General features: G+C 45.1%; 1 protein-coding gene across 20 annotated transcripts in view; it reads right to left on the reverse strand.

Moving 5' to 3' along the window:
* ZNF618 (zinc finger protein 618) overlaps positions 1–14,387 on the reverse strand; it is a 162,363-nt gene that overhangs the window by 21,186 nt on the left and 126,790 nt on the right. For 10 of the 20 annotated variants that reach the window (XM_080402023.1, XM_080402024.1, XM_080402018.1 and 7 more), the window contains 4 exons: positions 13,052–13,240; positions 9,421–9,504; positions 8,239–8,295; positions 1,214–1,258 (listed from right to left, as the gene is read on the reverse strand). In XM_080402023.1, the coding sequence (XP_080258149.1) occupies positions 1,214–1,258; positions 8,239–8,295; positions 9,421–9,504; positions 13,052–13,240 (375 nt within the window). The remainder of the gene's footprint in view (positions 1–1,213; positions 1,259–8,238; positions 8,296–9,420; positions 9,505–13,051; positions 13,241–14,387) is intronic. The other 10 variants (XM_080402006.1, XM_080402019.1, XM_080402007.1 and 7 more) reach the window with 5 other exon arrangements.

Genomic DNA, 14,387 nt, shown 5'->3' on the forward strand with positions numbered 1-14,387 from the left:
AGCTGCTTGTGCACAAGTGAAACCCAGCAGCCAGCTCAATGACTGATGGCAGCACAGGGAGCAGACCCCCAGGCAGCTCTCTCAACAGAAAGGACCCACATTTCAACACTTCTGTCCACATTTTGACGAAAAACAAATGCAGAAGAACTGTAAGGGAAACTTCGCAGTGTTTTCACCCAATGTTTCCATTGGTTTTAACCTTCACAACAGTGTAACTGCATCTTCCCGTACCTTTGATACAAACTGATTAAACACCACATGTGAATCAGCAGCAGTCTCCTAGAAAAACGCCATCACACACCAAAATAAGCAGAAGTTTCTTGAAAACAGAACTTCTATTGCTTCCACCCATCTCAGACAACAAACCAGGGGCTACATAAAAAGGTGCGATGATGCGTGCTTTAAAAACTGAAGTCCCGAATGCATCATGGTTGTTAAATTTGTTTGCACTGATTTGATTTCTCTTCCAATGTGAACTCTCATGTTCTAAATAAAACTCTCGCTTCTTTAAGTGTCCACCACCACTGTGGCCACGGTCAGGGTGCAGCACACAGGGCTGTCCTGCACTAAGGGACAGCAGTCCCGGATACCAGGTTGGCGCAGTATCACCCCTAATATCCAGATGCAAGCCAAGCAGTAACCAAACACACTGTAAGGCAAAGGAAGAAGCTCCGCCTGTTGAAAGCATCAAGCACACAGGGCAGAACCTCAAGCAGAGACCACCTGCATCCACCCACCCCAAACCTGCTCTCCTTCCACTCCTGCATGCTCACCGCTGCGCCCTGGGCTCCCATTTCTCACCTGTGCTCTCAGGCCAAAGGGAACTGTCTCTGCAAAGGTGTTTACTGAGCTGAGCCACAAAAAGAAGTTTTCCTGTGAGTAAATGTAACTTAAACATGGGTTCATTTTCAGTCTTCAACCCTTGGTCTCAGAATACGTATTATTGATGTATTTCACAAAACTTAACTCCCAAAGGCTGTAAATGAGTCTAAATGGTCTAGCAGCCACATACTGCACAGAAACACCTTGAAGGATTTCTGTTGCATTTAAATCTGAAACCAGAGCTACAGAAGTGAGGTGTTTTGTTCTTTGACACCTAGACTCATAATAAAAAACCCCCATTTATTCATAAAAAGTGCTAAGAGGGCAGGCCAGCATGGCTGCAGGGTGGAAGTCCCCGCCTTTGAGCACCACAGACATCCATCACACTTACTTTGTAAAAGCGGGAAAGGATTTGAAATCAGGGGACTTGCGGTTTCTGCAAAAAAGAAAGAGATTTAAATATTGAGACTGGCAGAGACCTCGCTGCATGCCACATAGGCTCTGCCTATCTGCTCACTGATCCTTATCCTCACTCCGCACTTCAGATTTAAATGTGGCAGGATGGGGGGTCTTAATTTACCACAAATTACGACATGTCCAGCTGTGAATTTTCTCTCTTGGTGTCTTGCTAAGTTTCTCATGGTTAAGAATCTGTGCCTTTCCTTCCCATTTTGAAATCTCCAGAGATTTTAACATACACCCTATGCTACAGTAATGGAAACAGACAAGTGAGGAGGGGCAGCAGCAGAACAGCTAAGGGAGCAAGAAATCATTTACAAATGCTTTTCTGGGGGCCCCAGATGCAAATTCCCAGATTCACCATGCAGCTTCCTCAGACTGAAGCTGGGAGGAAAAAAAGGCGTTTTGGCCTCACTGGATGGTATGCTAAAGGAGAGTTCTAAGCAGTGCACACTACTTCAGGCTGAGAATACCCATTTTCTGCCCAGCACATCTTGCAGATTGCCTCTCTTTAAGGTGTGACTGAAAGAAATGGAAACCCTGGCTGCTCAACGAGCCCTTGGTCAACCAGGGGCTGTCTGCATCCACTCCGTGGTGTGCTGGAGCAGAAGCAGTGATTCTCAGCACCTCAGACTGTGCAGTTTCCTACAGTTTGCAGGTGAGGTCCTTTAGTGTCAAACCCCTGCAGAGGGGAAGAAACCATTAGCGTTAAATATTCAATCATCCATTCAATGCATTTACAGAATGGTCCCAGGTCCAAAGTTATGAATTGCATCGATGAAGGAGGCTCTCAGGACTGACAGACTTGGACTGGTTTGCTTGGAAGGAAAACTTAACTCATTAACTGCACAGGTCAACAGTGAGCCTTCATGCTAAATATTTCAACGTGGTGAGGACCTGAGCTGTTGAAGAGGGCTTCAGCTGGCAGGGCCAGCCAGTAACGAATGAAGATGAAGGCATGGATGATGCTTGGCAAAGACGTGAATAGACAGTGCTATGGGAAGGGTATGTATGGAAGGCACCAGCTAGATACAGGACACTGCTGATCACTCAACACATTTCTGTTACTCCATGTTGCACTAACAGTGCTATTTGCAGCTGATGAGGTCTGTATCTGGAGGAAGATCTTCAAGGGAACAGGTTCCAATCTGGTTCAACACAGCAGCTGAACAGGGCAGGCTCCTCTAGGTACCGTTCTTTCACTACTTGTGCTCTCTGCCTCTGCTTTGGGACGTGTTGTATTCAGTGAACACACAGATGCTCGCTGACCGTCCCATGGCTTCAGGCTTTAAAGGGCTCTTTCAGCACCCCAGAGGCAAGTAAAGTTTTTGAGGGCCAAACCCCCACATTTTACCATTCCCCCAGAAATGAACCTCATCTGGAAGAGGCACCCAGCACACAGCAGTGGCTACACCACGTAATACACTGCAATGAGTTCTCAACATACTCTTTAGCCATTTTCCAGCCAGAAGTGCCAACAGAGTCTCCTCGTTATGCTTGACTTCGTACGCACATGAAACTCGCTGTCAGTCTGCAGCAGGAGTTCCAGCCATTGCCAAGCATTGCTACTACGTATTTTAAGCGAAGAAAGACTGTTGGGATTTTTCTTGTCTTTGTGTTATGGGCCACTTCGTTACCCATGCACTGCAATGTCCCTGCCTCAGCACAGTCAGTTCAACTAAAGCCACCTGCTCAGAGAACAGTCGCAGAAGTATCAGTTTAAATGACTAATGATAATGTGGCTTGGTCTGGGGATATGCTAATATTTCACTCCATAGATTCTCCAGGCAAAACTGAAACAGGAGCTCATGTTTTTCTGCCCATACATTGGTCTATCAGTGACTCTTTTTGCTATGTTCTGTCCAGCCCCAGCCCAGCACATCTGTGCTTGAAGACTGCAATCCAAGCTTGTACCACTGGCTGTTTGTTCCAGTTTTGCTGACTGCTCACCTCTTGCCTCAATGTCTTTCATACATATTGTCTCAATGTCCCTCCTGGTGTCCCAGGGCTCTTGAGCAATTGGCAGGGTATCACCCACAGAGACTTGCTGCTGAGTGGTTATTTCAACCCAAGCATCCTTCTGCCTGTCTACAAGTTGCCTGTTCAACGTAACAAGTCTGGAATAACTTAAATGAACGTGGCACCAGAAATTAACAGTTCGTTCCCAGAAACCTCAATTCCATGCAAAAGCCCAGTGGACACAGAGACTCTCATTTATGTGACTGAGCAAGCGACACTTTCTTAACTGAAGTCTCTCCCTATGTTACTCTTTATTCTAATGGTGAGAACTGCACTCAGATAGTAATCCCTCTTCTGGGCACATCATTTTTATGCTGCTTTGAAAAATGCAGCTCTACGCATGTGCAATTGTGTTGCCCCATGATCAGCATCACCTGTGCTCTGCACAGCTTAGTTACAAAAATGTGGGTACTCACATAACTCCCCCCACTTTTCCTCACTCCTCAAACTGGATCATTAGCAGGCTTGGACTTCCCACCTCAACGGAAAGACAGCAGTAGCAGGCTTGTACCATTCGCAAACCAAGCAACAGATGAGAAAGATTTACCAACAGATGAACCACTTGAATGGGATTTGTACTTTGTGCTTCGGTCCAGCTGACACAACCTGTAAGACAGTTGGGTGCATCTCAGGAAGCAGAGGCGCAGGAGGCTGCCTGGGCTGTGCTACACATCAGATTGTAATCAATAATCAAGAATTATTATGCCCCAAGTATTAAAGCTGCACTCACCCACCAAAAATCCTAGTAATTTCTTCCCAGAAGAAATCCAACCAGGTGGGCTGTATGATCACTGGACTGCATAGAAAGAGCAGAGGAGGATGCATGGCCAACAACAGAGAAGGAGGAAGATCCCAGTGTTTGTAACACACCTAGCTGACTCCCCCCATATGTGCACCATGACCACCTGCACTTTCAGTGCAAAACAGCTTGGCAAAACAAAAAGTATGGCAGTAGCCACTGCTCTTAAGTCTGGCCTTCCATTTGGGTGCACATGGGGACCTGGCATTGTCAGGGCAAGAGTAACTCCTGTTACTGCAACAGAAGTTGCACGGGACACTCAAGCAGACATCATGTCTGCTCCCAGCACCACCAAAGCTTCAGAAGAGATTTAAATCATGAGTTTAACACTGATTTGCACTCTGCCTTTTTGCTGCTTTCCATAAAACTAAAGGTTAGTTCTGGCTAGTTGCTAAGCAAGAAAGACATACAATCTATTTCTGTTTAAGAGACTACCCTGTTTAACATAAGCTAAAAATACTGGGTTTATGTGGCAAGTGGTGAACGAGACATTTCTAATTATCCTTCTGCTTGAAATAGTTCCATGCTACAACTGGATGGGAATTAAGAACCATAATATATTGTAGGATGCGGCTTATGTACATTTTCACTAGCTAAATATAACTACCTTAAGCATGCTGCATACATAGGAAAATAAAGTGCAGTACTTAAAAATATTTTGCACTTAGAACTGATTCACTAAAAAGAATATAGCATATAAGATCAGGAAATGACAGACTAACAGATTTGTCATTTCTGAAAATCCCACTGAACTCATGTTTAAAGTTTGGTCCTATGTCCTTCCGATTTTGAGAACTGGCACTTCTCAGCCTTTTCCAAACATTTTTACTTCTAAATCGAAAGGAGGAAGTTAACTGTTTTTTGGTCTCGGTCTCACCTCAGCTTGGCATGAACTGATTCAGAAAAGAAGATATTTCCCTTGCCCCTCTACGCAGTCTGAAATAAACACTGCTGGAAAGAAAAGCTTCCTTAGGTAAACATGAATGAAAAGCACTGACATTTTAAAAACTGTAAATGCTAAAATTTGTTCCACTGGAACTTACGACAGTAATAGTTACCTAATGCAGCAGATGAAATTGAGACATACTTACACAGCTTAAATCAACTTTGAAAGTTAAAAGTATTTCCCAATTCCCTACATAATTTTAAATGTTCTCTCTTTCGCATTGATAATGTCTAGCAAGTTTAGACATCAACAAATATTGTCAATTTCAATTAGTTTTCTCCTTTTGATGGCTGTATTTTAAGGTATCTAAAGAGCTTTTTTTTTCCTTTATGTTTTGGGGTTTTTTTCTTCTTGAAGCCTCACAATTTCTTTCATTCCTCTTGGCCTACAGGTGGTGTAACCACAAATTCTTCATTTTACTAAGGAGTCATCCACAGCGTCCAAAACAATAGATCAAGGCTGGATTACGCTGTAAACACCAAGTCAGAGACGGTTGTTGCCCCTGAGGCTTTCTGATGTCTGATGAAAAGTGCAACAAAAAAGAGATCCAAAAGCTTGGGAAGTACCAAGGGTAGTTGTGGTTACCACAACTACATCACGGCAGGGCCAAGCCCGCAGACTTCCACTCAAATGCTGCTCTACCCACTCCACCTGCAAATGGTGGAAGAGGAAGGCAGCAAGCCTTTATTACTGAACACAATACATGTATTTGCCCCTTTCTGGGCCTTTTTCCTTCCCATGCTCAGGCTGACAATCACTAACTTTTGCAAGAAGAGTATTTCACAAGCTGGCCTTCCAATATTGTTTGGCCTCCTGCGAATTTAGTACAGAAAATCCCTGCACGTGTCAAGACTCAGCAGGATAACCACCACCAAGGGGTGCTTTCTTGAAAGCAGCTTTACAGCACCTTAGATGAGTAACATCTTACGCACTGCAATGAGCAACTCTATCTTTCAGGATCAGGTTATGTCATTGTTTTCTGGACTCTGCTTAGTTCAGTAGTGAATAATCACAAGTTTCACGCGACTTGGGACCACTGCGTTGGCTGCCTGTTGCTCCAGAGGAAGCACAAGGAAGCAATCTGCGCATTTTAGCAGATAATATTTTTAAAGCACTGTGAAACTTCCAGGTTTCATCAAAAAGCAAGTTTAAGGGACTGTGGAGACTATCCCATTAATACAAAGGACACTCTCCCACTCATGAGGTGGATGGGCAGCTAAAAAATCCTCCATCCACTCTGTGGCTCCATCATGCCCTGCTGGGAGACCGACCTTCTGCTAGTCAGTGAGACTCAAACACACCCACAAAGCAGTTTGCGATGCAGAACAGGAGCTGTTTTATAGGCAAGAAGATGCCAGCTTACTCAGATAAGGATACCAGGTACCTGCATTCACTATGGCAATGACTGGGGCTATGCCTAGGGAAGAGACATCTGAAATTCAACATTTTCCATGCTAGTTGTCTTACTCCCACTTACAGGACTCCCTACGGCAATGCATCCAAATCCATTTCAGGTGGCTTTTGTTGCTGATCTTCCCTCTCTGCTTGTCCTCCCCTTCACTCCAGACAACCAGACAACCACATTATCATCAGCTGCCTTCCTGCCTGTGCAAAATCCGCTGGCTGGAGCTCAAGAGAGGGCAAGCCAACAATGCCAGAATTACTCCCAAGAGTTCACATGACACATGTGAACACTAAGCCACAGAGAGTTTGTCCCACCTACTGAAACACAGCTATGGAAAGAAGGAAAACAGGGAGGTAAGGACATGTCAGCTCTTTGAAAAGGAAGTTACTGAGAACTCTGCTTGGTCACCCAAGCACGCAGATACCTGCAGGGCTCTCCATAGCCTTCTCTAATCACCAGTGCCATTCACAGTGTGACATGGTGATGTTCATCAGGCTGCTATCAATGAGAACGTTTAGACTGACTCCTGAGAACATGAAATAAAAGAGAAGAAATGGCTTGGTGCAGAGGCTGGAAGAGAGCACTGAATGGGACACACAGGAAGCAGCACAAAGATGGGGTCAAGGGGGGAACACAGGGCTGGGGAAGAAAAGAGGATGCAGGATAGACAAGGAAAGGGGGAAAAGGGAAGAAGTTTATACATCTCCATGCACCACTCTGGCTTTGAGGAGTGTGTCAGCTGCTTAATGCAGAAAAGTACTTCCAACCAGAGCCAAACTCCTCTCAAACCAGTCCTGAGCAACTTGCTCAAGTACCTCAGGTTTCCCAGCTCAAATAAAATTTCAGATGAGCACCTTGCAACTCCCCTGCAGCCTGCCAGGCCCTAGACTAAGCCATAAAATAAACTGCCAATACATGTGGTGCAGACAGAAACACTTCTTACAATGAAGTAAGACGAGGCAAATCGTATGAAACTCACTACTCAGTTTGTAAAAATTTCTGACTTTGTTTTGAGTTTTACTGTGAGATTTTTATTCATGTGATTTAAATGTTGCAGTTCAGACAGAAACAGATTCGGAAGGATGGGTGTGATGTGAGCTGGTACAAGAAGATGGCAGGGAGAATCTGTGAGATGTGTCACAGCAACAACAGGTCAGTATTTAATAGTTCAGACAGAACTGAAGTCTTGGACTATTCAATACAGCCACTCTTTCTCTGTGTCTGCTTTTTGTCAGTGGTTCCTGGACCCCCTCCCACGCTACAGTTTCATTTCTCCTCCTGCATAACTTAACAAAAGGAGGTTTGCAGCCAGAAGGTTTTACAAAGCAGCTTTCTTCACTTTAGGGACAAGCTGTTTGATATGAAGGAAGATAATTATATCCTTCCTCTGTAGGCTATACAGGGTTTGACAGGAATAAAAAAGGAACAATCTAAGGCTGCTGCTTTCAAAGGGCCCCAGAGGAGTCAGGAACCCAACGATACATTGGCATGTAAAGCCAAGCACTTAAAGGCTTTGAAACCCTTCAGATAAACCACTCGTACTACCCACAGAAGACAAGAGATGAGGAGCAGACCTGCTGAGAGGCAAGCGGCCACTTTCAGAGCAGCAAGTCAGGCTAGTAACTCTTGGCCGTCAGTGAACTACGCTGCTGTCATGTGTCATGTCTACCAGCCTGGTGGGGCTGACTGAAGACAGACTTGGCCAGCCTCTAAGGACTCCTGACTGCTGCTGCTCATGCGGAATGGGACTACAGAGTACAAGGGCCTGAAACACAGAGACAAGCTCACCTGATGGGTTCTGCTTACACCTCTTTTCTTTAGGTTTTTCTGTCCCCGAATGAACAGCTGTAATTGTGGTGAATGCTTGGATTAGTACAGGATTGTTCCCCAACACATAACATGCAGTATTTTAGTAACACACAACTTTTCCCCCATTCACTAATATCCACTCTGCTATCACATGTGGGTTTGCAGCACCACTTCATTCCTTTTTTTCCAATGTGGTTCCAAAAAGCCCCTTATTTGCTTCAGAGGCAGACATAAAGCCCTACAACAGATCCTGTGTAACCTGCTCCAGAGACAAATGCCTCCCCTTACCTGTCCATTCCAGCTAGCAGCGTTGTGAACACCACATGTTTTGGTATTATTGAATGGGGAGAGGAGGGAGACCAGCCTTTTCTGCTGGCTTGTAATTTATCTCTGCATTAAGATGCCAAAATTAACATTTCATCTGGTCTGTCTGTTATGCTCCAATTAAGGAGCATAAAAGAATGGCAGTGTCCCACTTGAACAGAGGGAGGTACATTGGCAGGATAAAACTCTACTTGTAAAGAAAACTCCATAAACAGTGTACCTAAACAAAATTGTCTAGGCCCATGGTTATGTTTAGTTACTACCACTTGGACTTAAAACTCAAAAGAAACTCCGGAAGTGGAGTAAATTTTAATTCCTTCTAGCACATGTATTTTGGTCCCACATCTACACATCTGGCATGCTGTAACCTCCATGTAGCGAACTCACAAACACCTGGACTCTGGTTACAGTGATGTGCAAATAAACTGACACATAAGGCATCACTGCAATACGCAAACTGCTGTTCTATTTAGTCTTCAAATTTCTCTTTCTTGCTGCAAATGGCTTTGCTTCACAAGGACTTCACTGATACACAGACAAAGAACACGTACACTTTATGTCCATCCATATTCCCCTTTCTCTAGATCTTTGCTCCCCACTGAAAAATCTATGCTAAAATATCTGGACCTTGGGAGCAGGATCTCCGCATTACCTTTTTTACAGGCTTGGAGTGCCAGGAACCTGGGAGGAGTGAGAAGAGGGCACTACCCCCGGAATGCTAGCTGCCTGCAAACTTAAATATATACCCCAAATATATAAACAATCACCGATCACAGCTGAATCCTGCTCTCGAGAGGGACGTGGTAAGCAACAGCAGGAGGGAGTGAACACACTTACCGCTGGAGTTCTGAGAATTGCTGTTTGTTTCTTCAAAGTTGTTTTGCGCTTTGCCTTCCACTCTCCTGCTGAAAGCACTTTCTGCTGGGTGGAGAACAAAGCAGGGATGGTGACTGGTCAATACTGGTTGCAGAACCACACCGACAGGAGGCAAGACAACATGCTCCTGTGCCACATAATCGCATACCCTGAATACATCAGAAAGGTCAAATACCTCGTTTTGGAGGCAAATGGGCCAGATTCATTGAAGGGATAACAGGTAGGTATTTTTCTTGAATGCCTTCTGGCTGAGGTGGCCTGGATTGGCTCTTAGGGAGCCCATGAACACCAGTCCTGACTGAACCAGAAGGGTCATGGCTTCCTCCCCTGCAAAAAAACCCAACTCTTATCTTACTCCTCCTTAAGGCAATAAGCAGCCCTTAAAGTCTCGGGCACAGGTGACCACCAGGTCTGCAGACTGAACTCCATGTCTTCACCACAACATGCAAGAGAGTCACCTACCAAAGCACTACGCCAGCTCTCCCCATGCTTCCCAGCAATCTGCATTTGCTTCCTAAGCACTCCCTCAGAAACATTCGAATGGAGGACTGACAGGCTGTCTGACAGCCTGCCCACGATGTCTGGAAAAGCTACGGCAGATCCCCTGGCCCTCTTTACTTTCCCACACTGAACTTGGTGCTGCACCCCTCCCCAAGACCAAGCAAGCAGGCCCTGCTCCTCTGCTGCATGCTGCCAGCCAGTGCTCTTAGCAGTTCACTCGCTTCGCACGCTTCAGCAGCAGTGCAGGGCTGTTTTCCAGGAACTGTAATGGGAGGACTCCTCCAGTGTGCAGAGGTGGTTCCTGACCCTGGCTGCTGTGTCCTGAAACATCGCCGTACAGCACAGCTGAGGTGCATCCCATCCTTCTCAAGCTGATGTTCCTTAGCACGAGTTCAACAGTACAAATACTGTGAGGTCTCGTCTCACTTCAACTAGGATCGCAATGTCTGGGAAAATGTCTTTACTGTACTGACTCAAAGGATAAACTACAAATAAATACAATAAAAGGTGAACTGGCCAAACTAATGTGTATGGTCTATGCTGTATAGACTCTTCTGTATGTGGACTCACCCATGGAGCTCACTGTCACCCAATGGGTTCATCTGAACATGGCTCTGCAAGGCTCTGCTGGGATCATCAGCACACAAATTGTATAGGGAGGGAGCTGAGGGACAGAAGTCTCATTCAGGAATGACAGGGACTGTTGACAATTGATATCAGATCATCATTTCGCTATGTATTTCTGTAGATCGCTGGAGTGGTCAGAACTGCTGTTATTACTTCCGTACAGAGGCCCCAGCTCCCCGCAGCCTCACAGCCTCCCTGTGCTGAAGCTGAAGTGTGGCTCAGACACATGGGCTTTATGTCTGATGTGGCTAGGAAAGACCTGAACTGCATCAAGCTCCCAGTTCATGAATTTTGGTCCAGCCAGTCCTTAGTGGACCCTTTGAGTCCTAAGCAGGCTTCTTAAATTCTCAATCTACTACAATCCTGACTCTTTCTAAAATGTAGAACAAGAAAACTGGGTAATCAAATCAGTTAAAACAGAATCACACAAAACAGGGCTGAAAACGAACTGGAGAGATTATCTAGTCCACCCCCCCGACAGATAAATAACAGGAATGAGAGGCCTGAAATAACTAGAAAATCAGATGGCACAGTGCAAAAAAGAGACCACGACAAAATGGATGAGGCCAACCCACCCCCCAAGAGACCCAGGTTCAAATCCCGGCTTATGTCACAAGTAGAAGTGAGTTGCAGGTCTCCAAAATTGTTCAGAAAAAAATTGCATGGTAGTTTTGTCCTCCTCTCCTATTTATTTTTTTTTTTTCCTCCAAATCTGGCATTAAGAAAAAGCTGGTTTAGTGCACCTCCTTGATCTTACTGTATCCCTCCCACACAGCAAAGGGCAGCTGACACAAGTTCTCTCTCTCTCCTCAAACTGAACTTTTGGCATGCAAAGCAAAATTATCTGTACAGACAAATTAAGTGCCACTCTACTAAGCGCCTGTGGAGATGCTGTCAGTGGAGTGGTACTCTATCATCTCTGGTATTATCCAGGCCCAGTGTAATGTCTCTAACCGCAGCGCTGGGAAGGCATCCCTTCTGGAGACTGTCTTCCTATAGGTGTTATGGTCAATGCATTCGTACCAGAAATTCAAGAAACTGCTCAGACTGCCTTTGTACAAGACACTGCCTTGAAAGACACCACAGAAATGACGCCACCAGATAAGATAGGGTAGGACCCCCAGACTAGTATTAGTTTCTTGAAGATTGATCTACTAGGCCCAAGCATCATGCGATTCCTTCCTCCATACGGGAAGAGAACAGCTCAAAAGTTTTTACCCAGTGTACTGATACACTTTTAGATTAGAGAAGTGGGGGGGAAAAAGTGCCTTTACAAAAAACACCTCCCAGCTACTGCCCAGATGAATCTGGCCTCTGCCCCAGGAAGGCTCCCAGTTTTTCCATTTTTGTGAGAGACATGAAACTGGAAGACGTTGTTGCAGGTTTAAATAAATAATGAAAAAGGTTTCTCAGCTTTAACTCTGACATGGGTTGGATTGGATGGACATCAAATTAGTAATAAAATCATACAAATGTTTAAGAGGTGCAGTAACAATATGAAATCTCAGGACCCACAAGCTCTAAGAAGACAGGTCACTCACTGCAACATCTGGTACCTGTGGGAGTGTGTGCTATCTAACAAGCACCCGTGTTGAACATCCTGTGGTCTCTCCCACCACAGCCACCTCTGCTACTCAGCGTCTGTCCATGCCAGACATTTCAGGGGCATTTAAACACCAGCTGATTAACCAGCTCTTCTTTTGTACCAAGATGGAATATGTATCTACCAACCTGACAGATTTAAGAGAGTGTTTCCCTGCTGCCTGGACATGTGAATGCTGTGTCTCACATCCTATTTATTAATAGTTCTCTTTCTGTGCTCTTTGCTTTCTATTTTTTTATCCCCCTTTTTTTTTAAGTTTTGATATTGCTTGGAAGGAGGAAACAGGGACTATGGAAGGACCAATCTTAACTTGAGTGTCCTAACATCTCTGTAATGGTTCTGTACCATTAATTTTATTGCCAGAACCCACCTTATTTCTTGGTGGTTCCTGTGGGGAGTGAAGCACTGTGAAAACACCTGTACTCCATTTCACTTCCTCAGGCACAGGCCTAGCCCTGAAAATATCGCCTTGAGGGAAACAAACACTAAATGCCAAACAAAGCTGAAAACCAAACAAAAATCCCCATACCTGACAAGCCATTATGCCAGTCCCTTGTCAGGAAGCTCTCCTCAGTTTGTGACACCAGGATTTGAAACAGGGTCTTTTGTACCTTGTGGTTAGCATGACGCTTCAAAAAACCCACCTTGTCTCTGGGAAGAAGTTATAAAGACCTATGGCTCATGTAAATTTTTATATGTAATGTGCCAAAGGATCTGATCCCCTCAACTGCTTCTGGGAGTAGCTTATCTGGGACAATCATGGATGGATCAGACTGAGTCCAGGAAGGGTCAAAAGCCAACCCAGGGCTGGACTGGACACTAAGCAGTTAAGAAAGTTGATGGTAGAAAGGCAATTGGTACCTGTGATGGCCTTGCTTCCTGGGGATCCAGAATTTGGAGCGCGGAACATCTGGGATTGGGATGCCGGTGGGACACCGGAGGGGGTGCGGTGCAGGAGGGTAGAACATCGGTTTATTGAAGCCGGTGTTTTTTTGCTGGATTGGCTCGCCTGTGTCTTCACTGCCACGAAGAGTGGAGATCGAGAGAACTCTGGATATGAACACTCAGAACTAGTGCCTGGACAGTCAGTCAGCTCCCAGACCGTGTGCCTTCTGGGAGGGTTGCTTTCTAACAGCAATGCTCACAAAACCCTTGCGTGGGGACCTGCAGCAACTGTGGATCCACCGATCCCATGTAACAAAACTTTTCCCCGCTCACCCGAGGGGACAGATTATTGAAGCTTGTTAGTTCCCTTCCACACCTTTAACTGCCACGTGACCAACCCATTCCTCCTCCAGCAGGAATCACCCCATCCATCCAGGAGCACTATTTGATTGCCATGGCCTGGCTGGGTGTACCTGCATCATTGTCCTTCATCTCTATGTAAGTAAGAGTTTGATTTTTGAGAGCAGGTTTCTAATCTAATACCCAGAGCTCTGAATAGGGAGAAGTTTACAACTTTGTTAGCTGAGCTTTGCATAAATCCTAGAGATCTCCAGCTATTCCTTGTCTCATTAACCAAAAACAAAGGAAAGAGGGCTGCTGGTAATGGAATGCAATTAGGAGGCAGAGTTCTCATCCTGCAAGTCAGGAAAGGCCTTTTGGCCCTTATCTTCAGAAGAGTACTGGTGACATGTGGAGAATTTCTCAGTGTTACTGGGATATGCTCTTTGTATGTGTCTATAGTTTGGTCACTGCAATGCACAGTGAGGATCACCAGGAATTTTCAATGCCAAAAGTCATATGAAAAATCTTCAGGAGGACAGCCCTTTGTCTAGGCCATATGGACTAAAAAAAAATAATTACAAAAATAGAGAAGAAACCTAACCTTCTTTCATTCCTCAGTGGCTTCTTCCATGGAAATTTGGTACAGTTCCTGAAGCCCAAGTCTCACTACAACCATCTGCCCTGAAGAATCACTAAGAAACAAGGTTCGCATAACCCACATCCCAAGCTCACTGCCAGTAATTTTTATAGAGTGATATTTCAGGATGCCTAAAGCTGGGTGGGCAACACTAGGACCTGTTCATCTTATATGGAAATAGTTACCATATTAAGCAGCTCTCTCATGGACTGCCACGGCAGCTCAACAGCCTGACTCTGAAACAGGTGAGGAGAAAAGTCACTTAGACTGGGACTAGATCCTTATTTCCCAAATCCCATGAGATGCAGACCTCAAATGCGAACTGTTCTTATC

The sequence above is a fragment of the Falco punctatus genome (assembly GCF_963210335.1).
Source record: "Falco punctatus genome assembly, chromosome: 9".
Taxonomy (NCBI): Eukaryota; Metazoa; Chordata; class Aves; order Falconiformes; family Falconidae; genus Falco; species Falco punctatus.